The sequence below is a fragment of the Polypterus senegalus genome, chromosome 16, assembly GCF_016835505.1.
Source record: "Polypterus senegalus isolate Bchr_013 chromosome 16, ASM1683550v1, whole genome shotgun sequence".
In the NCBI taxonomy this organism is placed as follows: domain Eukaryota; kingdom Metazoa; phylum Chordata; class Cladistia; order Polypteriformes; family Polypteridae; genus Polypterus; species Polypterus senegalus.
Genome location: NC_053169.1, coordinates 31,208,696 through 31,234,556, shown reverse-complemented (window position 1 = coordinate 31,234,556; position 25,861 = coordinate 31,208,696). Strand labels below are relative to the sequence as shown.

General features: G+C 37.5%; 1 protein-coding gene across 4 annotated transcripts in view; it reads right to left on the bottom strand.

Moving 5' to 3' along the window:
* Positions 1-25,861, bottom strand: part of LOC120516521 (regulator of microtubule dynamics protein 2) — a 230,023-nt gene that overhangs the window by 143,546 nt on the left and 60,616 nt on the right. For 2 of the 4 annotated variants that reach the window (XM_039738249.1, XM_039738247.1), the window contains exon 2: positions 3,930-4,381. In XM_039738249.1, coding sequence (XP_039594183.1) covers positions 3,930-4,372 — 443 coding nt within the window. In that variant the 5' untranslated portion in view covers positions 4,373-4,381. Of the gene's footprint in view, positions 1-3,929; positions 4,382-18,387; positions 18,409-18,480; positions 18,578-25,861 lie in introns of those variants that run through there. The other 2 variants (XM_039738246.1, XM_039738250.1) reach the window with 2 other exon arrangements.

Below are 25,861 nucleotides of genomic sequence, written 5' to 3'. Positions count from 1 at the left end.
CAAACATAAGAGACGATAACAAAAGTAGATACAAGTGTCACACAAAAAAACAACATAAATGTACATGTTCAGAGAAAATTACTATTTACATTAGTATCCACAAAAAGACACATGGAAATTACAAGTTAAAAGATATTTTAGAAAAAATTGACAACAATTTAACATTTACATTTTTAAAATCAATTTTCAGAAATCAATGTCTAAAAACTATGTTGGTTTGGGTTTTGGCTTTGACTAGACCTTGGCATCATGCTTCTAGACTATTTAAAATTTAATCTAAGCTGTAATACCAATGCTAAGTTGGACTACAGCACTGGAAAGAAAGAGATACTATTGAACATTTGGTTGCCCATTATTATAATTTACCTCCATTATTTACTGATGGTAAAAGTTTAATTTAATGTTTTGCTATTGTAACCTGTTAGGAGTTTCTCCTGAATTGAACTAATCAATTCAATTATACAGACAATCAAACTAAAAGGTGATAACAGACTGAATCAAACTACAAGAAAATCAAAGAATTATGCCCCCATCTATTTTTAACAATTTATTTTTAATAATGTAAGAGAAGAAATGACAATGCACTTTAATTATGTAGTGTATGAACTTCCCTCCCAAAGCATGGCTTCCAGACATACTGAATAAGATTACTCAGAAACTGTTGAAAATGCTGAAAGTCATTCCTGCACTTGCTGAATGAAAATAAAAATTTAAGTGCTCCATAACTTTAAATTTTCTGAATATTATGATTGCCTCCTCTGATTTAAGGATGTGGAAACATAAACTAATAGATATTTTTTGCTTCATGGTTATTTTTTGTGCTTTGGATCATGCTGTGTATAGACTTAACAAATAACCAAACACAAATTTTACGCAAGAAGCTGATGCTTTCTGTATCAATTTATTGCTTTATGCAATAATGTGCAAAACAGTAGTTTATTAATTTTTGGGTTAGTTTTGCCAGTATAAAATATATGAAAGCTTTAATGCCTGATGACATTTTGATGCTCTCCATTTAAATAAGTGTGAGAGCAAAAGAAAAAGAACATAATGTGGCTCTTCATATGAATATGCCCTGTGATGATCTGGTGCATTGTTCAGGGTTTGTTTTTTCTTTGGTGCCCATTTCTGCTGAGATAGGTACCAACACCCCAAAACGCTCCACTAAATAAGAAAACTGTATTTTAATTATAATTAAAATAGTAAATAAATAGTAAAAAACAGCAATTAATGAACCTTTGATTAGGCTCAGAAATACCTTTCTTCATGTATCTCTGTGTATTAGTGTTTTAGTCTTTAAAGTAAAATAAAGGTTTCATATAAAGTACACTCGGGCTCATCTTGGCTAGACAGCTCTTTGACTTGTACTAGGCTGCTTTTATGGGGAAGACATCACTCATTCTGTGTCCCATGTAATATGCTACATCTGACTTCCACACAGCAGAAGCCCTCCACTGGGATCATCTTTTTAAACAAAGCTTTACTTTGTTCTGTTACTATGATGCATCATTTGCACAGAGCCAGAGATTGCCAAGAGAACTGGATTCAAACAAGAGTACATTTTTCAACTCGTCGACATGCTCATTTCAAGTGAAGGATGTGCCTATTTTAAAAAGTGGATTGCAGGTCACATCTAAGGCTAGTTAAGGCTTATGATCATTGGTGCCGGAGCATGCCCTTCATATGGAAAAATTTCAGTTTGTAGTCAGAATTAGCATTAGATAGCATGGCTAAATCTGATATAATAGGTTTGTGTCTGGCCCAAACAATGTTTGTTTTGTTTTTTTTTTTTGGTTTTTTTTTGCAATACATAGGCAATACTTTTTTTTGGCTACAAAACAAAATCAATGGAAATGCTGTTTCACAGACAGGCTGAAAACCAACTGACAGTTATAACCTATTCACGTAAATTAGGCTTGCTGTATTACATCCGAGTACAGTGCAATGTTTTAGATGAGGCATGACATCTTCCTCCTTCAATTGGCTATGTACTTTTAATACAAGTTGGACTGTGCATACAGTATATGCCCTTGTTTCAAAACAGTCCCCAGGCTGATGCTACTCGATTATGTTTGACCTCTTTTTAAGTTGCTTTTAATAAAAGTGTCTGCTCCATGAATAAATGTAAATGTAAACACAAAAAGCAACAGATTACTGTTCCAATCCCCGGTTTTTCTGCAGACAATAAATATGGACAATGGGATTTTACAAAATAATTATGCGAGTTACTTGGTTTAATTAAGGCAAGCATTAAAAGGACCGAGTCTACATATTAAAAAAAAAAAACTACAATTGTGTTTAAGAATAGGATACATGCTATTGTTAGTCAAGTTTGAACACTTAACAATTTCACTTGCTTAATGATTGCAGTGTGACTGGATTCATTTTGGAATTTATGTTCCAACACTGCAGTATTTCTACAGAAAAAAATAACACATTTTACTTAACTGACAAAGATTCTCCTTTCTGAAGAAATATTCTTAGACTAGTTCTAACTGCAACAGGACAGAACAAGCATGTATATGTAAATATACACCTCCATATCATCTGCAAAGAGCATCATTAACCAGGCATATTAAAAAAGTGATTTTCGCAACATTTTTTTTATCTAACCATATTGCCTCTCCATGCTATTATAACTGGACATAAACACTGTAAAGAAAAGGAAGACAGAATACACACTAGAGTAAAATATGCATAACTAAATTTATTTATTACAGTTACCCAACATGATTTGCAGATACAGTATTAGTATATACACAGTATTCTACATATATTTATATTTTTTAGCAGCATACACTGACTAAGTGGTGGAGACTGAACTAGCAACTTCGTTCATTGCTGTTTAATTCTTCAACCGCTGACCACACTACTGTAATTGCCATTAAAATATAATGCAATAGTATAGTAATGGAAGCAACAGGAGGCAGTGCACATGGAGTAAATGATGAAGGAGACAGGAAAGGATTAACACAACCTCATTTGCACAGGTGGCACACACGACAGTAAAAGAAGTCAAGCACAGAGAGTGAAAAAGATATGCTTAAGTTAGAATCATGATATGAAATGTCTGCAATAAGAATTTGATGAGTGCAATTTGTAAATAATTGGAGAAGGTCATCAATTAAAATACTTACCCACTTTATTGCTTATATCATGTGGTCATGTCAACCTGTTGTGTTATCTGAGCCCCTTATTCTTGGTCTAGGTTACAAGGTACTAGATCAAGTTCAATGTTTACCCACATTTAGGTAATGCATTAGTGTTAGGCAAGATACAGGGTCTAATGCCGTGAATACTCAAACACAGCCATACAGATATGAACAAGGCAAGTTAAAATCATTAATACACTTAACAGTATGTATTTGGCCTTTAGAAATGTAAAACCTGTGTAAACACTGGGAGAACATTCAAATTTCACAGATTAAGAATACCCAGCCTAGAATCAAGCTGGAGTACAAACTTCATAGGCCAGCAAAACTGCCTCTTGTGCAACATTTTATTTAATATTCAAAAATAGTTTTCCTTCGGTAAAATAATTGGTATTACAGTATGGACTTTCAAATGAGATATACAAATAATCTGAAAGACATCTGAACTGTTTTTATGCTTTTTAAAAAAATAATTCAAAATGCTTGATGAATACGAGTATTACCTCATTTCTGATACAATTCACAATTTTTACTTGGCACAGTGACCAAAATTGTTGTTTCAAAGGTCAATTGACTTTTGTTTCAAACAGTACACTTTTGTGCCATGTAATGGACTAAGTGCGATGGACCCATGATACCAAGAAAGGAATCTGACAGCCTGCAAAACTGTATTAGAATTTAAAAGGATGGAATGGATGCTTGAATATTGTAATGAGGGTAATTTTTCAAGAGTAATTTAAATTATTACATTGACTCTTAACAGCTTTATACACTTACCCGTTTTCACTTTCTGCATCCTCTGAGCTCATGTAATCATCTCTAAACGTTCCAGCTTTTTTTCTACGACTTCCTCTATGCTGAGGACTGGCTTTGCGAACTCCCTTCTGAAAGACTTCTGCACAGACATGCTCATTCAGCCTGGGAATTGCTTCTTTAAGGCTTCTCACCTCTTCTTTCAACTCTGATACACATGCAATCAGAGCGTTCAGTTTTTCTAGTACCTCAACTGGTCTTGCTTGTAGAAGCAATGCTGGTCCTCCACTTGCACCATCTACATGCGCCAGAGAATGTTGATCTTTATTGTTGCTAATACATAACTGTGGGGAATACACTTTTTGACTAAATATTCCATTCCTCTTGAACCACATAAAAGCCAAGGTTATTCCAGCTGCTCCGGCCATCACAGTCAACACTGTAACTTTGCTGTTTGATTCTGACATCCTGATTGCCTACAACAGCAATAACAGCAATAGTATTATTATTAGCAGTACTAGGATATATACTGTCACGTGTACAGTGTACAGTGAAAGCCCTACTTACAGTGGCTGTTCAAAAACAAAAGTTAGCACTTTCTGGCAATATGATAAACAGGATAAACGTGCATAAATTAATTTTATTTAATAGAAAACACAAATCAGGCCACCTGATGTGTTCCTTACTCCTGTTTCTATGCTCCAATTACCTGAAACCTTATGGAGAGAAAAACTCATTCATCTCTTCAGGGCTTGAACAGAATTGATATTCTACTATGGCAGGTGACACTTAACTTTCGGTCATAATAACAATGTTTTGTATTATATATGAAGAATATTCATAAATCTGATGGAAAGAATTAAAAAATGTTTTTTTTATAACTGTAAACATAAAATAGCAATATAAAACAAAATTTGTAAAACATACATGTTTTTTTTCATGTGAATCACTGTTTCTCTTTTTTTCCAACAATATTATAAGAATCAACAGAAACCAAAGGTTAACACCACATATAAAAGTGAATCTACACCTGTAAATCAATCCTTTTAAGATGAAAAAAAACCCAAAGAACTCTTTAAGATTATAAGACATAGAAATTAACTCTTGTTTACAGGAGATATAAGTAAGGGAGGCATCAATTTCCTAGAAATACAGATCACTCAAAATTAATTTCAGAAGTGGACAAATGCCGAGTATAAAATAAATAAATGTATGTTATATACCTTTAGGAAAAAATGTAGGTATATTGTGCATATATAATGAAGTGTGCAGCAAATCAAACTAAACGTTATCAAAAACGTTTAGGATTTGCAATGGGCCAATTAATTTTCCTCATGAACTGAAGTGGTTAAAAACAAATTCTAGGTTCCAATGTGCACTTTGTGGAGTAGAAGCTGATAGAGGCTATATTTATTATATGTAGTGCACTTGTGTGGAAACATCTGGAATACTGTAGGCAATTGTGGTCCCTGTGTTATAAAAAGAGCACAACTGCACTGGAGTACATCTGAAGAGCACCTGGACCTATTCCAGGACTGTACTGGTGAAGTCCGAGGACAGATAGTACCATGAAATTTAATCCTTTCATTTTAAACAAAAAGAAAATAAAACACCAAGTTGGCAAATATGGATGATGGTGCCAGTGGTCATTGTGTGCGGCTTTTCCTGGCAATAGCTGTAATCATAACAACCTTAGCGGCACAGATAAGACTCCTCCATCCCAGAAATAGTATCCATATTCTCCGGACAATACCCGACATGTTGAGTGATGCAAATCCTCCATCATATTGTGGATCTGTCCATTAATTGTCTTCAACTGAGTCATGGCCCTGAGGGTGGAGGTTAATCATCACTAGATATCCAAACCATCTTAGGTGCCATATTTTGTTTCAAAGTAACATTGGCTCTGTTTCCAGATTGTCAGCTCCCCACCCTATGATGGCAAGTATGCCTTGTAACCCTGCAAAGCAACCTTGTTTCATCTCCCTATACCTTTACTTAACTATTATTATTACTACCCAAAGCTCGAACCAATAGCCGTGGATAATGATACAAACTGAACATTTACTGTAACCGAGGATTTGGCTGCATCTTTGCCACCAATCTCAGGTATAATTATTTTAAAAACTACTGCAGCAGTACATATTTTGTAAAATATTAAAATCTTCAAATAATCTCTGCTCATGAGCAAGATCACAAGACATTTTAACTACAGACAACCAGAACCTCGAAACCACTCCAGTGCATGCTGCACTCTAATCATTACAGCTCACTAGCACATCAAGTTAAATGTACAACATCATCCACAGACAACAGATCAGCAACCCTCACATATTCAAGCTGACACTCTACACGCCTAGAATGCACCTGGACATTCCTATCAATGTACATCATAAGACAACCATTAAAAACCTCTTATCTTTTCCAGACATTTTTAGTTACATACTTCATTTACAGAAGGTCAGCAAGCCAGGGATAGTTGCAGTACACTCCCATGACAATCAGTTGTGTAGATTGACATTCTCAGTGACCGAGTCAGACTTGATGGTGACTCAATAGTCTTAAATCCTATGGGTGGGCTTATGTGTGGGCAAGAGCTAACAACATTCAGGCACTCACCCAGAAGTACAATGTATACAATATAGTCCCAAAAAAAGAAACAATGCGGGTGTTTTGGATTGTACAAACAAAAGAGATGCTCATCTACCTAATGTCTCCTGTTTATTGTACCACAACAGATTTGAAAAAGGAAAATAAAAGTGCTGAACTTGACATTCCTGAAAAGCCTTCATACAGGTACCTAGTTAGTTAGTTGTCAGCAGGTAGAAAGCTTGCAATATTATCTACAGTATATATAAGTCAATGTGTGTATGTATGTTCCAGCATCACATCCGAACGGCTGGAGCGATTCTCATGAAACTTGGTACACGTTTCTAAATGGTTGACTAAAAATGCTGAAATCAGCCCTAACCCAACCCCTTCTGGGTAGGGGGGAGAGGGGCGATCTTACAGTCTTGTATGCATGTTATCATCCAGTTGACACTTGGAACAACCACCAGAGGGCGAACTGGAGGCGACTGCCAGCATTCTTTATGTTTGAGCACCACCGCACCCCTGTTGCTTTTGAAATTAAATAGAGTTCTACGTGTACAAGTGTGTGTGTGTCTGTCCGGCCCGGAAGTGAGACGTAGAGTCGGGGTGATGGCTCCAGATTTGAGGATACGCAAGCAAGGCCAGCACACCGGTAAAAGGAAACCTCTGAAGAAAGACAGTCGCTCAGCTGCTAATGCAGAAACGATGCGAGCACATCGGCAACATGAATCCTAATAGCAGAGAGATGCCCAGAGTAGTTGTGATGATTTCAATATTTTCTAGGGTACCGTGCTTTTAACAGTATGGGCTTACACAGTTAATTTATAGCAGGTGACTGCCAGCATTCTTTATGTTTAAGCACCACCGCACCCCTGTTGCTTTTCAAATTAAATAGAGTTGGCCGGTTCTGAGCATCAGCTGGATGCTAACATACATGCAAGACCACAAGACAAGTACATTAGTGAGTCTTTATTGTTTGTTAATTTATTTTTAAAGTTGTGTTTTTTTTTTATTCTGGTTTTCTCAAAGAATTCCAAAAAAAAAAAAAAACACTTTATTTTCCTCCGGGCAACACTGGGTATTTCAGCTTGTGGAAATATAAAAAACTGTACTGAAATTTCATCATGGAGTCATGTAATTTGTCATTCCCCTGAAATTCCTAGTTATACGATTCGACATCCTCATGGCAACAAGTTTCAGCAACTGCAGTTGAGAAGTTTATATGTCTTCTAGTCAGAGAGACCATTAATGTGCCGCCAGCTTCAAATGGACTCAAATATCAAAAACGATTTAGGATTGCATCAGTATACCAATATTGGAAAAGTAGTGAAAAACCCAAGGATGCTTAGTTATCCATTATTTCCTTCTGAACCATTTTGGTAACAGCACAGATATCTGAAAGCTGGTATGGAAGCCGAAGTCAAAAGTTTAGTGGCAGTCTAAGACTAAAATTAATAATAATTCTTTGTCTGAAAATACTGGCAACAATGACATGCAACGATAGCTCTGAAAATCCATACATTTACACTTAAATTCTTCACCTTCTGCAAGATATCTCATGGCTTCTTCACATAAGCGATCTAGCACCAAACAAAATGTGCAGTCTGCTTTGGAAAATGTCCACAAACTCCCAAATACCTTTGCAAGGATAAAAGATTTGTCACTGTATTCCACAGTCAAGAAGGAATCTGCATTGCTTCTCCTTGCTCTGGAGTTTAATTACTTACTGTAGTCTTGTTTCCAGCACCAGAGAATGTTTCCTCACCCTTGCTAAAATCAGAGTAGGCTACATTGCCCCTACAACTCTTTACTTTACTGATGAAATGTTTCTTCAGATACTTGTTGAAGATGGCCAAAAGTCAATTTGAATAGCTTCACTAAACTCGAGCCACATAAGAGCCTTTGTTATAGTCAACACTATAAGCTATTGTCTTTTTTACTTTACCACAAATCAAAACGTTTAACTGCTGTCCAGTTTTTTTATTTTAGTAAAGTATAAATAAATTCTTTCTAAATTGAGAAAAAGCTTTGGACCATTCTTCGTGAAGAAAATCAGATTTTTACAATTTTACAATTAAATACGACACACTTTTACCACCGAGTTAAGGAGGGTGGGTTATGATTCTTATTGTATGAGTAAGATGGTACAATAAAAGCAGTATTTTAATAGGTTATAATAGATTTTAAATGACAGAATGTTCATTCATCAGATGTTATGTTAAGTAATGTTGTTAGAGGGTTTGGAGTTATTATGAGTCCAGAACTATCTATTAAATAAATAATGATTGTTTTCCTAATATCACCAAAGTGTTGGACAGTGCCAAAACATAAGACTTAGCAAAGCCGATACTTGATGGCATTGGTCACAGCTGTGCACTGGTTCTGTTCATATTTTGGATAACTTTAGTGTAAGCAATGTAGAATGTTTATCTAAACTTTGCAAAAACTGATAAAGAATTAAATTTGTGAGATTCTAACTGAAATATTCCTTTCCCAATTAGGGATGAGGTTTTTGAAATAAATTGGTCAAGTCTAGAGATGTTGCCTGTACCTTCATTGTTACTAGATAATGTAGTTTGAACTGTAGATCTTAATGAAATATTAAGAAAGTTGGATGAGCAATAAAATATTAAATACAGACAAAAAGTCTCTGAATACACCATAATGTACTTACTGAATGCAACTTACACTGAATATTGTTTTGTTTCACACCAAGTAAACGTTTGAAACTGAATACCTATGCAAACAGCATATTTTCCTTTTTTCTTCTTAAGATGTTTTTTCTAATGTAAAACAATGTCACATTATAAAAAAAAAATAAATAAAAAAAAACTAATTTTAAGTTTCAGGGTTTTCAGAAAAAAGTATATCACAGGGAAGAAAATAACAGTGCGGCATTTGTTATTCAGCAAAATTAGAGACTTGGTCAAGGTTTTGTATACTTTTGCAGGGCACTGTGCGTGTGTTTATATATGTATATAAGGATGTTTTGAACAAATATAACTTTCAAAGAATATTCATTTTAACAATGTTAACTCTCCCAGCTAATGTGAGACACATGACTTTTGTGATCTGTAGGGGAGCTCTTAATCTGTATCCAAACCCAGAACAACAAGAGAAGCCAACAAGTACAAAAATAACGTTCAATTATTAAAAAAAAGATAGAAGAACACCCATGGAGTACAACAAAGCATCATATGAAGAGACAGAAAACAAATCTGACAGCCCTACTGGGTCTAACTAAACAGACTGTTCTACTCCATCTGTCAAAAAAAAACAAAACCTCCATGCTCTCCTTCCAAACAATTAACTGTAGTTTAATTTCCTCCCACCACATGAAACCTTGTCCTTTTTCGCTCCACCCAACAGTTCAAAGGGCTTCTCGCCATAGCCAGGGATCACTTCTTAGTCTCTTATGGAAATGACTTCTAGGATCAGGACAAGTTTCAGGAACCCTTGAGGTTGTTGTTCTAAAACTCCTTCTAGTAAACCAGGAGGTAACTGTTGTCCTGAATCCCACCTACTGTACTGGTTAAACAGTAGCAGTGAACAACATAAGAGGCTTATCGGCCAACATTTAGCGCACTGGTGAACCTGTTTATCAATAACAGTCCCCCAGTATCCTTCTACTATTCAAACAACCTTTAATGGTGCTGTTCTGCCTACAAAAACATATCCACACATGTAAAGACTGCACTGGCAGCTACTACAACGGCAATTTACCATCTGAATCTAAACTGCCTGAAAACACCTGCAAAACGAATACCAAATGGGTCCATACCTCCTCTTAGCGAATTGTTTAATAATATCAATCAAGTTGAATAAAAAACTGAATATGAATGGATCTCTCAAAGTTTTGCGACAATGAATCCTAGATATCTGAACTGAAGTAAGACTATTAAACAGATACAATTCACTCAGACATGCAAGAATACTCACCCGGAATGACATACTGTACTCTTATTCAAGCTCATGTTAAACCCAAAAATTCTAAAGTAGATGATTCAGGATTTATCAATTCCTTTCCTTACAATCCCCTGAATCTTGGATTATTTGTGGAGGAAAATAACTACGGGTTGGATAGAAATAGCTTTGATGATATCAACCAGCCATGTCTGGATTTGCACTCTAATACAAAATTGTTATTATTTATTATATAAGAAGAGTCGTCTAGGCTGGACAAGAATTGTTTATTCCATGTGGAGTCCATTCAAAATTTGCACAAAACAGTGAATAAATGAACCCAAGTCAATCTTTTTTTGTGCATCTAGAGACAGCAAGTCCTCTGTAGGCTTAGATGCCGAGGGGTAAATATTACACTGAGCAATCATAGGAGATGTGATAGCAAATGTTTGTCTTAAAACACACCCAATTTGATCTTGTGATATTATAAAAGGAAGTGCTCTCTTTGTTCCTAAAGTTTTTATCAGAAATTCAAAAATGTAGGTCAGTACAGAAATGTATATATATGATTCAGAAAATTGACACCAGGTTTATTATTCTTGGTAGTATGTTTTATTCTCTTGCTTCAATAAACACAAGGATAATTTAATACATAGCTTTTAATAGAATTATACAGGATAACCATTTAGGACTGTAGCTTTCCCATTATGAAACTTGAATTACTTGGAATCTCTTCAAGTCCAAATCACTGAGCTACGGCATTTTGAGTTTATCAAAGGAATCTTCAGTATGAGCCTGCTGTTCATTTCATTCTGTCATGCAAAAAAAAATCTTATAATTGTCTTAAAATGTTAGCTAATTCTTTCAATTAGTAGAACTGCACTTGTTTAGTGTTTGTCAAGTTATAATTTTAATAGTCTTTTCTCAATGCTCATAATACAAATGGTGTGAGCTAATTTGTAATAACGCTGTTTCTTTAGTTGTCAGTAAATCAAATTCTGTATCTAATGACCTACAGTAACAGATACGCAGAGGCCTGAGATAAGACCAGACAAATCCGATGAACTAAATGACAGCAGCCCAAATGAACTATGGCAGCAGTGGGCAATACTGACTAAGTAAAAGCTCTTAATCAATGATTAACACCTACGTTAAAAGAAATGGAACTCTGCTGCAACCCTGATAAGGTAATGAAAAACTAACTTAAATGAAACTGGACAGTTAAAAAAAATCCAATGTTTGGTTAAAAAAAAAAAAAAAAGCTCAAACACCATTGAACTAACCTTATAGAATATATTTTTTAAATGATGTATAACCTCAAAAAACATCCACAAATTGATAAGACATATATTCTTGCTGGGTAGACAGTTTTATCAAAGAGGCATTTACGTTTATCGTACAAAGTTAGTGTCCATGGTGGCACAATATATGACCATTAATTAAACTACTTTTGCCTGAATTCTAAGAATATGCATATTTGTATGTTGTGCTGTACTGCAAACTGAAGCTGGTAATCGCTGTTCAGGGTTATGAGATGTCAGAGTTTATCCTAGTAAGCTGGGCGCGAAACAGGGGCCAATGCTAGGTGACACATCAGTCTCTTACTGGATAGTAGAACAAATAAGCAATAATTAATTTTGTATCCTTAATAAAAAAAAACTCCACAGCAACATTTTTACAAAAACACTTCTTTAAACAACAAAATCATGGGCTTAAAAACTCTAGGGTAAATTACAATGATGGAGGGCCTTAACTGCAACATTGCGGTTCCTGTTCATTTAAATAGCCATTGAGCCACAGTACAAGGTCTGCATGCATATTATCATCATCATCATCATCATCAACAGCAATGCACATTATGTTGGATAATGTGGTAAAGGTGTCATATAACCATGTAATCTGTTTTTTGGAGAGAAAAAACAAAACAAAAAACAGACAACTCGGCAAACAAGCATTCAAATTTCAAGCAAACAATCCAGTTAAAGTGGCACAGCATGAATGCCACTGTTGTTTGTTTCTTGCCATTTCTCTAAGAGTCCATACCCAAAGATGCCTTGGTTCCCTGCTTGGTAGGTAAAAAAGCACCTGCAGCTGCCAGATCTTTGGTATTCTCCTAGACGGCGCATTGCAGACCTCATTTCCGCCTGAGATCCCGCCCCTTCCTGTCCACAAACCCAAGCATTCATTCTGTTGATCGATCAGTCTGTATTCTGACTCAGTCCTATACGACTATTCACTGTTTTGCTTGTTGCTACAGTATATGGGGTGGACTCCTCCAAACCTTTATCTTTGTTGCTTGTGTTTTCTTCACAATCTATACTAATAAAAGGCAAAGCCCTCACTCACTCACTGACTCACTCACTGACTCATCACTAATTCTCCAACTTCCCGTGTGGGTGGTAGGCTGAAATTTGGCAGGTTCATTCCTTACAGCTTCCTTACAAAAGTTGGGCAGGTTTTATATCGAAATTCTACGCGTAATGGTCATAACTGGAAGCTGTTTTCTCCATTTACTGTAATGGAGATGAGCTTGAACGCCGTGGGGGCGGAGTTTCGTGTGACATCATCACGCCTCCCACGTAATCACGCAGTACATAGAAAACCAGGAAGACCTCAAAAAAAGCGCTCAAGAAAACATGCATTATATAATTGAGAAGGCAGCGAAACAATAAGAAGCGGCAGTGACATATACAACCATGTTCATGAGTTCTGCTACTGAAACAAAGCCCGATGTAAACCTACACTTTAAATTAAGTTCATAGACAGGCTGCCGCTGGCGTTTGTAATTTAGTGCCTGCCCATATAAGGCCGTCCGTCAGCGGCAATCCAATAGCAAACTCCACTAAATATTCACGGGTGAAGGACTGTGTTTATGGAGAGGAAGATGAGATGGTCAGGGTGGTGTTTGACACAAACTCAGCGAAACTGCGAGAAAGTTTTAAGTGCCAGGACTAAGGTAACATTAAATACAGCCATGGACATAGCACGAGATGGCACCAGCACAGCTGGGAACCTTCGATGCATGTACACCGAGCGGCTCACGGAACTGACGCAGTGCACAGATAAAAGGCAACAGTTCCAAAGAGCTGAACAAAACCGAATTACACAATTGAAAAGGCAGCAAAAATATGAAGCGCCTGATAAGCATATTCATAAATCCAGCTACTGCGGAAACAAAGCACACGGTGGAAAAGTCAATGTCCCGCTAAAGGAAGACAGTGTAAAAAAACCCGTGCATGCAGTGTGTCAGGTCTCAGATAAAGAAGAAGACGAGCTGTTTATTGATGCAGTAAGAAACGAATCGATGAATGAAACCTGTCATCTTTACAACGATTGACAAACACGGAATGTAACTTGAACACAACACATCCTACAAATACGAACCTGATTGAAAGAAATAATGATAATCAAATCCTTGATGACAGCAACACTCAGTAACACTCACAAAACAAATACTGTATATTGACAGTCATGTTACGTTATTTTTAAAATGTTCCCTTTTCTTTTCTAGCTTTTTAACACACTACTTCCCTGCGATACGCTGGTATATATATATGTATATATATATATATCCCGATCTACATACTCGAATAATGGATACTTTATTCGCCATCAATGATTGTTTTGGTAAAGCCATACTCAGTGTATTCATTAGATGAACGGTAAAAAAGTAAGAGCGAGGGGAGGATGCAGGCTGTAGTGCCAACTCTATCTGAATTGCGATCACATTTCAAAAATATATCTTTTCAAGTTCTATTTAGTCCATATGTGTCAAACTCAAGGGCCACGGGCCACATCCGCCCGGCGTAATTATATCCGCCCGAGATCATTTTATATACTGTATTATTGTTATTAATGGCCCAGGTATATGAAGCGCTGGTAACACAATAAACTACAGATCCCATAATGCAGCGCTTCAGCTGCCTTGCCGAACACTTACCGCGTTAATCAAGTCTAGCTTATGATGCTGCAAGTTATTGCGAAGCTAGCTCACGATGCTGAGAGAAAAGTTGATTCTGAAAATAGAGCCTTTAAAACCGATGGGAGGCTGAGTATATGTTTACTGAACCCGTGTGTCTCATTTGTGGAGCTAATGTGGCTGTAATTACAGAATTTAATCTAAGACGGCACTATGAGACAAAACATCAGGGTAACCTGAATGCAATGCAGAAGATACAGAAAGCAGAAGAATTAAATAAGAATCTGACACTTCAGTGGACGTTTTTACCCGTGCACAATCACAAAGTGATTTCAAGTGAAGCTGCTTTTATGGGAGACACAAATGCACCAGTGCAACTTTCCCCTCTTTCCCTGTTGCCAAGTAATGTTAAACCAAGTCGTCACTACGGTGTTCCCAAATACGCACTTTGCTGATAAACTGAGCGCACTGAGTTTGCACGGCGCTTTGGTGACTTTGAAGAACAAAAAAAGTCCGTCTACATGCGGCTCGAACCTTGTGCATGTTTGGTAGCACATATCTGTGTGAGAAGCTCTTCTCAGTGATAAAGACTAACAAAACAGCACACAGGAGTCGCCTCACTGATGAGCACCTGCAATCCATCCTGAGAATCTCCACAACACAGAACCTCACACCAAACAGAAACGAACCTGTTGCCAAAAAGATGCCAGGCGTCCAGCTCTAAAATGACATATGAGCAAAGACAACTGAATGATTTGATTTGTTATTGCTGAAAGGAACACATTTTATTTATATTTCCAGGTTTTGTTATGCAGCATGTTCATATTTGAATTTGTATAATTTTGACAGGATATATTTTTATGGAGAGCAAAATCTTTTGGGATATTTAAAATCTAAGTTTATTTTTTATATAAAATTACATAAGAGTAAAGAAATTTGAATGTTTGTTCTTTAAATGTTTACTTTATTTCTAACTTGTATAATTTAGACAGGATATATTTTTATCCATCCATCCATTTTCTAACCCGCTGAATCCGAATACAGGGTCACGGGGGTCTGCTGGAGCCAATCCCAGCCAACACAGGGCACAAGGCAGGAACCAATCCTGGGCAGGGTGCCAACCCACCACAGGACACACACAAACACACCCACACACCAAGCACACATTAGGGCCAATTTAGAATCTCCAATCCACCTAACCTGCATGTCTTTGGATTGTGGGAGGAAACCGGAGCGCCCGGAGGAAACCCACGCAGACACGGGGAGAACATGCAAACAAATATTATAAGTTGTTTAAGGTTTGAGTTGATTTATTCAGGAATAATATTCCTGTCTGTTTTTACCATTCCTACCAAAGATATTTCTGTCGACTAAATAAAAATTCCTTCTATTTAAAATTTAAATAGAACTTGAACAAATACGATAGTTCATAATATCCACGCAGACTTGCACGTAAGAGCGGAGTTATCCGTTTTAACAAGCAGCGTATTGCACTGATACGAAATAGCTGTGTGTGTATATATGTAGATATGTATGTATATGTATATATATGTTTATATATGTGTGTGTATGTATGTATATATATATGTATTTGTGTGTGTATGTATGTATGTGTGTATGTATATGTATGTGTATATATGTAGATATATATGTATGTATATATGTGTACATGTATAGATATGTATATATATATATATGTTTATGTGTGTGTGTGTAAATATATATATATGACAACAACACTTATCACTCACAACAGTGACAAAACAATTACATTGACAATCATGTTACGTTATTTTCAAAATGTTTCCTTTTCTTTTTCATTGCTTCTTTAACACACTACTTCTCCGCTGCGAAGCGCGGGTATTTTGCTAGTATATTATATACTAGGAATGGCATACTGCACGATAACGTGCAGTGAATACATTTTACTTGAGAATTCCAAGTTTTCATCCTCTTTCTCTGTACATTTAGCATTCGTTTGCTCAGAGGTTGATGCGCTTGCTGCTTCCTGAGCAGCTCTTCTTTTCACCACCCTAACCCCCCGCTTCTTCTCTTCTTCCATCGACATCTTTTCAGCGAAAACTGATTAAGTCAGCGTTCGTGTTGCAATTGCTTAGTACATTTTCTTAATTTTTCACTTAAGCTGGCACTTAAGTCTTCAATCTGCCTCAAGAAAGATTTAAGATATGAAGAGGTAGGGATGAGAACGGCACCCGTACATGTGCGCGACACAGCTGCCCTTCTGTCCGCTGCAGAGTTTTGATTCTACAATAAAATAAAATAAAAATAAAAAGAGGAATAACCTTGGAGGTCAATCATCACCCTCAAAGCGGATAGTAGACGCCACATAGTATATGTATACCAAATTTCAGGTCAATAAGTCAAATGGTTTGCGAGCTACAGGGGATTTCAAATCCTGGACAGACAAACAGACAGCTACAGAATCAAAGATTCAAAACTGACAAATGAGATAAAAGCAAACTGAAAACTGAATGCACAATGTTCTCAGCCAATATTTCTCCTACTTGCAACACAAAGTAATTGCCAAATTCCACATTCTCATTTTTTCAGCTTTAATGATTTGTTTCCTAATTTAAATAGAAAACAGTTTGTGATTGCTCATCAACACAAATATGTAGTGAATAAATTATTCAAGAAGTGTTTTTGGATTAATCTGAACAACCTAATTTTACAATTTTTCCCCCCATCTTGAGGAAAATGTCCATTTTTACTTGCCTAACTTGTGGCTACATTGAAAAGTATGTTGCCCACCTATGCTCTAAACCCTGATAGCTTGCCGTCTATTATCTGGACATCCATCCCTGTTTGATTCTCTTTTTCAGCCAACTGCACAACTTACGCCACTTTTTGCCACACTTACTTTACATCACAAGACATATTTGCTGGTAGTGAAGCATGCAGTGTCAAGACAAAACATGGCACAATGAAGCATCCGACACAAATTATTTAGAAAAAAACAACATGTAAAAATAATAAATATCCAACAGGACTAAACAAATGAATTATCAGATATAAATATAAACTTGTAACGTATACCAGACTGGGCAAATAACAATCAGATGATACAAGCAGCTGAACTAAAGAAAGGTTAGGGGTACTTAAGTTTCATAAAACAATGCTTTTTTTCACCTTTCCACTTCCTCACCCAAGCAACAGTAGGAAACGCAGCTCATATTTTGAAATAATTTTGACACAGCATCTAAAGTTTAATACCTATATGTCCTCATACATTTTACAACTCTTCTAACAGTCAGAAAACAACTAAATTTATTGTATAAACAATGTTTTAACACAGACAGGAATTATTGAGATAAATTAATTACAAATGTACACAAATGCCAGTGGCATTATGAAAATGCCTTTCTTTATACCATAAATTGTCCACTTATATTTACTACAGAACAAAAATAACAATAAACTCTTTCTCCAGTATCGAATTTACGGACATGAAGCACAATTTCAAACTGCATTAATAAGGCCACTTGTTTTAATACAACAAACTTAAAATGTTCTGCCATTGGATCATTTTTATTCTTTTACTACATTTCAGTTTAGTAATGTAACTTTTTTTTATACAGTTTTGTAAAACTTTCAGCCGCAATCAGTGAATAAAGTATGATTATTATTGCCGATAATCGACGACAGAGACGTGAATGTGGATGGAAAGAAGTGTATATTAACACATGTGATACCAACTAACGAAATCTTATATTAAATTAAATTAAAATTAAATTAAATGTGGAATCACTGCAACACTCATTTGGTTCAGTAAGACAGCGACAAACCAGACACGAAGAATTTTAAACAGGATTATCGAATCAAGATAAGATCCCGAAGATTAGAACTCTAAGTGTCACTCCAGGGTCAAATAACGTCTTTTTACCAACAAATTCTAAATGACACAACTAAAGAGTACTTTTGGTTAACTAAAAAAATCGTAATAAAAATAATAAAATATAAAGCAATCACCTCTTAAAGAGATTGATTTATGTCTTAAACATAATAATGTTCGAATTTTTCCAGTATAATCAAAATGTGAACACTTACACAACTATTTTGACTTAAATCTGAAAATATACAATCACTGTCTAATTATCAAAGACCCCTGCCCGTCGCGCTTGCTTCTAATTTCGAGCTGACCTGTTTTTCTAGTGCAGGAATGCCGTGGATAAATTTGACAGCTCCTCGTGCAGCGGTGTAAATCTTCCGCCCGCTCAATCACATCCAGGCATGAAGTTCCGCGTTCAGATAAACCCTGTCGCGGCAATCAACGAATGGGGAGTAATTTTGTCATTTCGCGTCACCCTACATAGCCAGCCCCCTTGGAGGCAGGAACAAGCGTCGACATTCATTCATAAAGTCACATCTAACGTTCGAAGTACAGACTGCAGGTTGACAGGCAACATGACAAGCGTGGGCGAAGAATTCTTTTCCGTTTCTTATGTAAATCCTCTGGAATGGTAAATGAATCCAAAGGAAATCACACCTGTTACACTAGTCTAGCCTCCATACTTTTTTATGTGAATGAAAGTTAAAGAAGTGTGCAAATTATGACTTTCAGAACAGACTTAAGCCAGATGTTTTGGTGGTGAATTTATTATCCATTCACCAGTTCCCTAAGATCAGTTTCCAGCAAGGCAGAGATAAGCCTAATGGAGAACATTAGCCTGGTATACACTTTCACACATCTCACACTTAACAGCCACACACAAACTCTGTTGGGATGAGGGGAACTGTCAGCTGCCAAGATATTTCAGCACACTTGCAGCCTGAATGAGGAACTTTAATGTGAAATTATGAGCAACTATTTGTGCATCAAATGTCTACCTGGAACTCAGCCTGGTCCTTGGCTTGAAGTGTTTCCGTGAAATGTTGAACAGAAAGATTTGTAACAATTAAATGTAAGTTTTTTTATTAGTTGCACAGTTTTTAATGTTGTTACTACAGAGATCCAGCATCTTAACTTTGAATTCAGCTCCTGATTGCTGCCTACAGTCATGTGAAAAATGTAAAATGAAAATGTTCTATCAGTCCATAGTAGCTAGTGTGTTGTTCTATGCTGCCATCCCCTTGGGAAGCAACTCAGACGCAAAAGATGAACAATGCTTGAACAAACGTATTAGGAAAGCGTGCTCCATCACAGGATTTACCCTGGACACACTGGAAGCTGTTGTGGAAAAGTGGATGGTGGCAAAATTGTGTGTTATCATGAAAAATCCCCTCCATTCCCTCCAGGAGGTGTTCACTTAAAGAGCTTTTAGACACAGCCTCATTACACCACTGTATCCCAACAAGACCCTCTGGGGATCTTTTCTGCCTAGTGTTGTCAGGCAATTCAGTGCTTCCTCCTCCAATTCTTTAAGTTTGTTTGGAAGTCAATGCACGCTATACATTTATTGATTGATTGATTGATTGATTGATTGATTGACTAATTGTCGTGTGAGTCTGTATCATTGATTTTTGTGTTTCTGCTGCTGTATGCATCAGAATTTCCCCTCAAGATTAATAAAGTTTATCTTAATCTAATCTAAAATGTTTTTCTTTCTTAACATATGTGGACATATCAAGATTTGATCTTCATTTAAACAGTATCTTTAGATAAAAATTATGTAATAAAAATAATGAAAATTTCACCTTGCAATAATTTACTCAACAAAAAATAAGCAGATCTGTTATTTCCATCTCTGGAAGAAGTAAACACACTTTTGGCAGTAATAGCTGGCATTGCCCACTCAAGTCGATGTTTTCTAAAAATGTCTAGCACTCGCTGACATCAGCTTGGAGAAAGCTTATCCCACTCAGCCATGCAGAATTCTTTCAGCTAGAAGATGTTTGAGGGATGTCTTGCATGCACAGCCTGTTTCAAATCCCCCACAGCATCTCCAAAGGGATTCAGATCTGAGCTTTGACTCAACTATTCTAGAATGCTCCATTGCTTCTCTTTCAGTCATTCTTTGGAGGGTTTGTTGGTATGTTTAGTATCATTTTCATATTACAAGGTCCACATTCAGTTGCACTTCAATATTCTGACAGATGTTCTTACATTATCCTTAAGCACACTTCTGGTACAATGAAGAATTCACAGTGGATTAAAAAGAGAGACAAGAAGGTTTGCTTCATTTGCCAAGGAATCACACTCCTTAGCCTTACTTGGAAAACCTGGGCTACTTGAATGGAAACTCAAATCCAGGTAAATTTCATTGTAATTGTGAAACAGTGGACAAACTCTGTGTGTGTGAAAGGGACAGGGGTGTTTGCCATTCCTGTCCACTTGGAAAAAGCTTTTGACCAGTGTCAAGACTGTTAAGTGTGGGTGATAGGCTCTGCTAAAAGTGCATCTCTTCCTCTGTTCATGACTTTCATTGATAATAATAATAATAATAATAATAATAATAATAATAATAATAATAATGTAATGTGCATGTCATTTATGTAGCACCTTTCCCATGCTCAAGGAGCTTAAAATAAAATTACACATAGTTTCTGCATAGAACAGTAAACAAACACAGGATATACCAAAGCATTTAATAGAATAAAAGAAAGAATAAACAAGAGTAAATTCAATACTAAAAGAACTGCCTGAACAAATCACATCCTTTGTGATATAACACACAGACAAATTATCCTGAGCATTTGGATAGAAAGGTAATCTGAAAGAAGAGACAGAGTGTTAGGTTAAGGTAAAAGCCTTCCTGAACAGATGAGTTTTAAGTTGTTTTTGAAAACAATGACTGGAGTCAGCTGATCTCATTAATTTTGGGAGGTCATTCCAAAGTCTGGGTGCTATACAACTGAAGGCCCTGTCACCCATAGAATGCAGGTTAGTGTGGGCACAACACAATTGCCAGAATCAGAGGCTCAGTTAAGTTGCTAAGGTATTAAGGTGTAGCCAGAGAGTGAAAGTTAACACTTTGAAAATCTAAGAATTGAATCTGTGCTTGAAAATGATTTTGTCTAGGTTTTACCAGATTGTGGTCTCTGGTGCACACTGGAATGGTTCTCACCTGAGTGTTGTGGACGCGGCACGGGCACAGACAGGCAGACATGTTGTTAAATCACCACCACACGTTTATCTATACTAATAAAAGGCAAAGCCCTCACTGACTCACTCACTCACTCACTCACTCACTCACTGACTCATCACTAATTCTCCAACTTCCCGTGTAGGTAGAAGGCTGACCCCATCTTCACGAAATTTGGTAGGTGGCTTTCCTGCGCTAACCAAAACCGATGTACGTACTCATTTCAGTGGTATGACGCCACTGTCAGCCGCCATATTGAATTTTCCAAACATCACTAATTCTCCAACTTCCCGTGTAGGTAGAAGGCTGAAATTTGGCAGGCTCATTCCTTACAGCTTACTTATAAAAGTTAAGCAGGTTTCATTTCGAAATTCCACGCATAACGGTCATAACGGTCAACGACGTCCGCCATGTTGAACTTTCTTATTCATGGCCCCATCTTCACAAAATTTTGTAGTCGGCATCCCTGCTCTAACCGAAACCAATGTATGTACTTATTTCGGTGGTGTGACGCCACTGTCAGCCGCCATATTGAACTTTCCAAAGTCACTAATTCTCTAACTTCCCGTGTAGGTAGAAGGCTGAAATTTGGTACTTATTTCGGTGGTATGATGCCACTGTCGGCCGCCATATTGAACTTTTTAACGGACTTTGTTACTTATGGGCCCATCTTCAAGAAATTTGGTACGCGGGTTCCCAACGCTAACTGAATCCTACTTACGTACATATATACGTCCATAGCCTGCAGCTCGGTCACCGTGTGAGGCGGCATTGGGTCCCCCATCCCAACGCCTCCCACGTTGTTGGCTGCCTGCCTATATAAGGCCGTCTTTTCTTCCAGTCTCTACATTCCCTTCCTTGCTTTGCCATGGGATTCACGTCTCCCTGCACCCATTTCCTTTATCATTCCAACCGTACCCGCATTAACATGTCTATCGAGGTGATCACCATCGATCAAAGAACTGTCACTTTATCGAGTGGTTTCCATGCCCGGAGATGGCACCTGCCTTTTCCATTCTCTTTGTTATATATTGCACGGCAATATCAGGCTCACTCTTGATATCCGGAGGAACATTGTGTCTTATGTATTGAATGACTGGAACCGGTTCAAGGTGTGGACTGATGACAGTACAGGAAATAATTATACTACAGAGGAGCACTATAAGAGTTAAATGCTTAAGCCCTTCACCTATGGTTCTGCATGTGAGTTGATGGCTGCCGCTGAATTGTTCGGTTGTCCCCTTCAAGTGTACCAAAATGGCCAAATATTTTACACCTTTGGACAACCGCCAATGCCTCTTAAACATCTTAAATTCACAGGTGACGATTTCAGTAGTAGACACTTTGATGTTTATGAATGTTTAAACTCTCAAAAGCTGGATGTGAAGTTATCGATGAAACTGGTTGTATACTTACAACGTTTGACAGATGCCGAATGTCTCTTCAACACAAGTCCTACAAATACTGTCGGAATTGAAACAAACCATGAAACTCAAACCGATTATGACAGCGGCAATCCAAGCTGTGAGATTTGAGACAAGATTACTGTTCACATGGCCAACTGTACGTTGTATGCTCAAGAGTAAGCTCAGCGCACAGCTTGGTCATATTACAACCGGAGGGCCGAACTCACAATGTGGTACACAAAGAGATCCTTAACAAATAATTATTGGTATATTTTCCCTCAGTTTAAAAAGGTTTAATTTTCTTTTTAATAAAAATTTTAAGGCAGTACTTTGCCGCTGCGAAGCGCGGGTATTTTGCTAGTATACAATATTTAAACAATAAAGTCAGTACACACACAAACCCCCACAAACTCCTGGCCACTCAATGCCTTCTTTTCGGGCCATCTCCTCTCTCTCTTCTCCTGCCTTGTCCTGCCTCCACCCTACTCCAGCCTCGAATGAAGGGAGACGGCCCCTTTTATTCCACCCCGGATGGGCTCCAGGTGTTTCCCGGCACTCCTCCCTGGACACGCCCCAGTGTGGCGGAAGTGCCGGCTGTTCTCCCGGAAGCTCTCCGGGTGTCCCTGCTCCTCTTTCCCCCAGCACTTCCTGGTGTGGCGGAAGTGCTGAGGTCCAGGGTCCTCAAGGCATTGGGGCGCCCCCTGGCGGTGACCACGGGTCCCTACAGGGTTGGGCTTCCAAGCCCTCTACCCGTGGTCCCCAAAGCAACCAGAATGGCAGCCCCCACGTGATCCAGGGCGGGCGTAGACCCTCTTCCGGTCCCTCAAGGCGACCCGGCTGGGTCGTTGCCCCTGGCATCCCTGACAGTGTAAAACAGTCTAAATGAGAATTATCACCTCCAAACATGGCATCATGTAAACAGTGGTATGTTCCTTGTATGTAAGAAGTAAGTTGCTACCCTATGTAGTGGATTTTAAGTACCCCAGGGTCTTTTCCAGGAGTAAGTTTAACAGTGACTGTGACATTTTCCAGTGGGTTCTGACTGAAAAAATGACTTTTTCACTTGCCTAAATTGTTTTTGGGCAGTGTTGTTGGCTCTGTAATCAGCAATATGGGAACACAGAGTTGAACCGCTGCTTCTCTGAGTCAAAAGGAGACAGTTAAGGTGCTTTCAACATTTAGCTAGGATGCCCCCTTGGTACCTCGAAGAGGACAGTGTACAGGGACTTACCCACTTGAAGAAGACCAAGGGGACAGACCCAGGACCTAGGATATAATCCCAAGGAAAAGTTATATCTCTCAACTCCCTTGGGAATGTCTGGGCATTCCCCAGGAAGGAGTGGAGTACAATCTTGGGCATAAGAAGCCCTTTTAGCCATACTCAGTGTTGCTCTTCAACAGGGAGTGCAGAATGAAAATGAAATTGATGACAATGATAATATTACAGTATTGTTAATATTTAATGGAATTCTCAGTTTCAAGACAACTAAGCTATGTTTTTATTGTTCTGAATTCTTTAAAATCTTACACAGTAAAATAAGAATACACTGCTGTCTAAAATTTGCACTTCAACAGAGTACAATCTAAAGGGAGGGCAAAAGGACAAAAATACTGGGGCACTAAACTCTGGCAGATAACTTGGAAAAAGGCTTTTCCAATGATGTCTACAGGCACAGTGCCAAAGCTATGAATGAAATTTCGGCTCCATCTTTTGTTTCCAGGTTTCTCCCATAATTAGACTGCTGCATGATCAGTGCCGAAGGGCAAAATATTCCAATGAGGGGTACCAAGGACAAACCACACGTGAAAGTATACAAGACGAGGGGCAGGGGTCAGGTCTCATTAATAAAGCTGTGAAGAAAGATCAACACTCTAGTGCTACTATTGCAGGGGAACACTTAATGGAGATTCTGTAAATTGCTCCAGGTTCCAAAAGACTGGAGAATATCTGAAGATGAAAATGATTCGTAATAACTGTGTAAAGAAAGTACATTAAATTGATTGTGTTCCATTTTTGAGTTTCAAGAAAATGTGGGAGGTTCAAGATCATGCTGGATTTTTAGAGAAGATTTTAAAATGCCAGGAACCCAGCATAACATAACACACTCAGATGTGTGTAGGTGTGTGTAATCCAACTCAGAGCTTTAGGGGTAGAAGCATGTCCTGGCACCCTCAAATACAAGGCTGTAAATAAGTCTGTGTGTAGCATCATCACAGACTATGGCAAGACCCAAACTGGGCAAATGCGTAGTCATCAATTACTCCACCATCAAAGCATCACACGATACAGTATATTGATTGTTAAACAACAAATATTCTTGCTTATAAATGTAAAGTTGTAAGGGTACTTGCTGAGTTTCTCAGGGAAAATGGAAATTGTCCAGATTAAAAACTGTGATGGATGCTGTGACTAAAAATCTGCACTTATGAGAGATACAAATACAAACCGCCAGCTATTTTGAAGGCATAAGAAGAGAAAAAAAAATTACAGGTGTAGAGCAAACCAACACATTTTTTTCAAAACTGCTTTTTTCACTTAAACTGAAACAGTAGTAGTAGTACTGGAGAAATTCCAATTTCAAACAATGGGTTCAGCACACCTATAATGTACATCAATTTTTTTATGTGGGAAGATTTTGGTGCAGACTGGTGTAACTGGGATATTGTTTATGTACAGGAAAAAATTACACATCATTCTCAGATTTTCTGAATCTTGTTTAATTTTTTTTGTCTTTAGACTATACTAACAATATCAGGTGCAAGGCATAAAGAATTACTGGTTGGAGTTCAAATCTATCCCAGGGCTCGCTCACCTACATTCCCACATTCACAATGGGCTAATTTGGATTCTCCAATGAACTAATGGGGGCCTCTTTTGAAAAAAAAAAGATATAAAACCGTAACATTCATAGCATAACATAAGACATAGCAATCATAATCCATATTGACAATGACTGGGTGTGGAATGTGAACTCAGGATTATTATTTTCCCCTGCCAGATCTAAAAGGGTGCTAGTTCAAATCCTAACTTCTTTGAATGGAATCGAAATTGTTACCTGTTGTAATCCATGTTGGGAATAGTCTGTAGAGAAG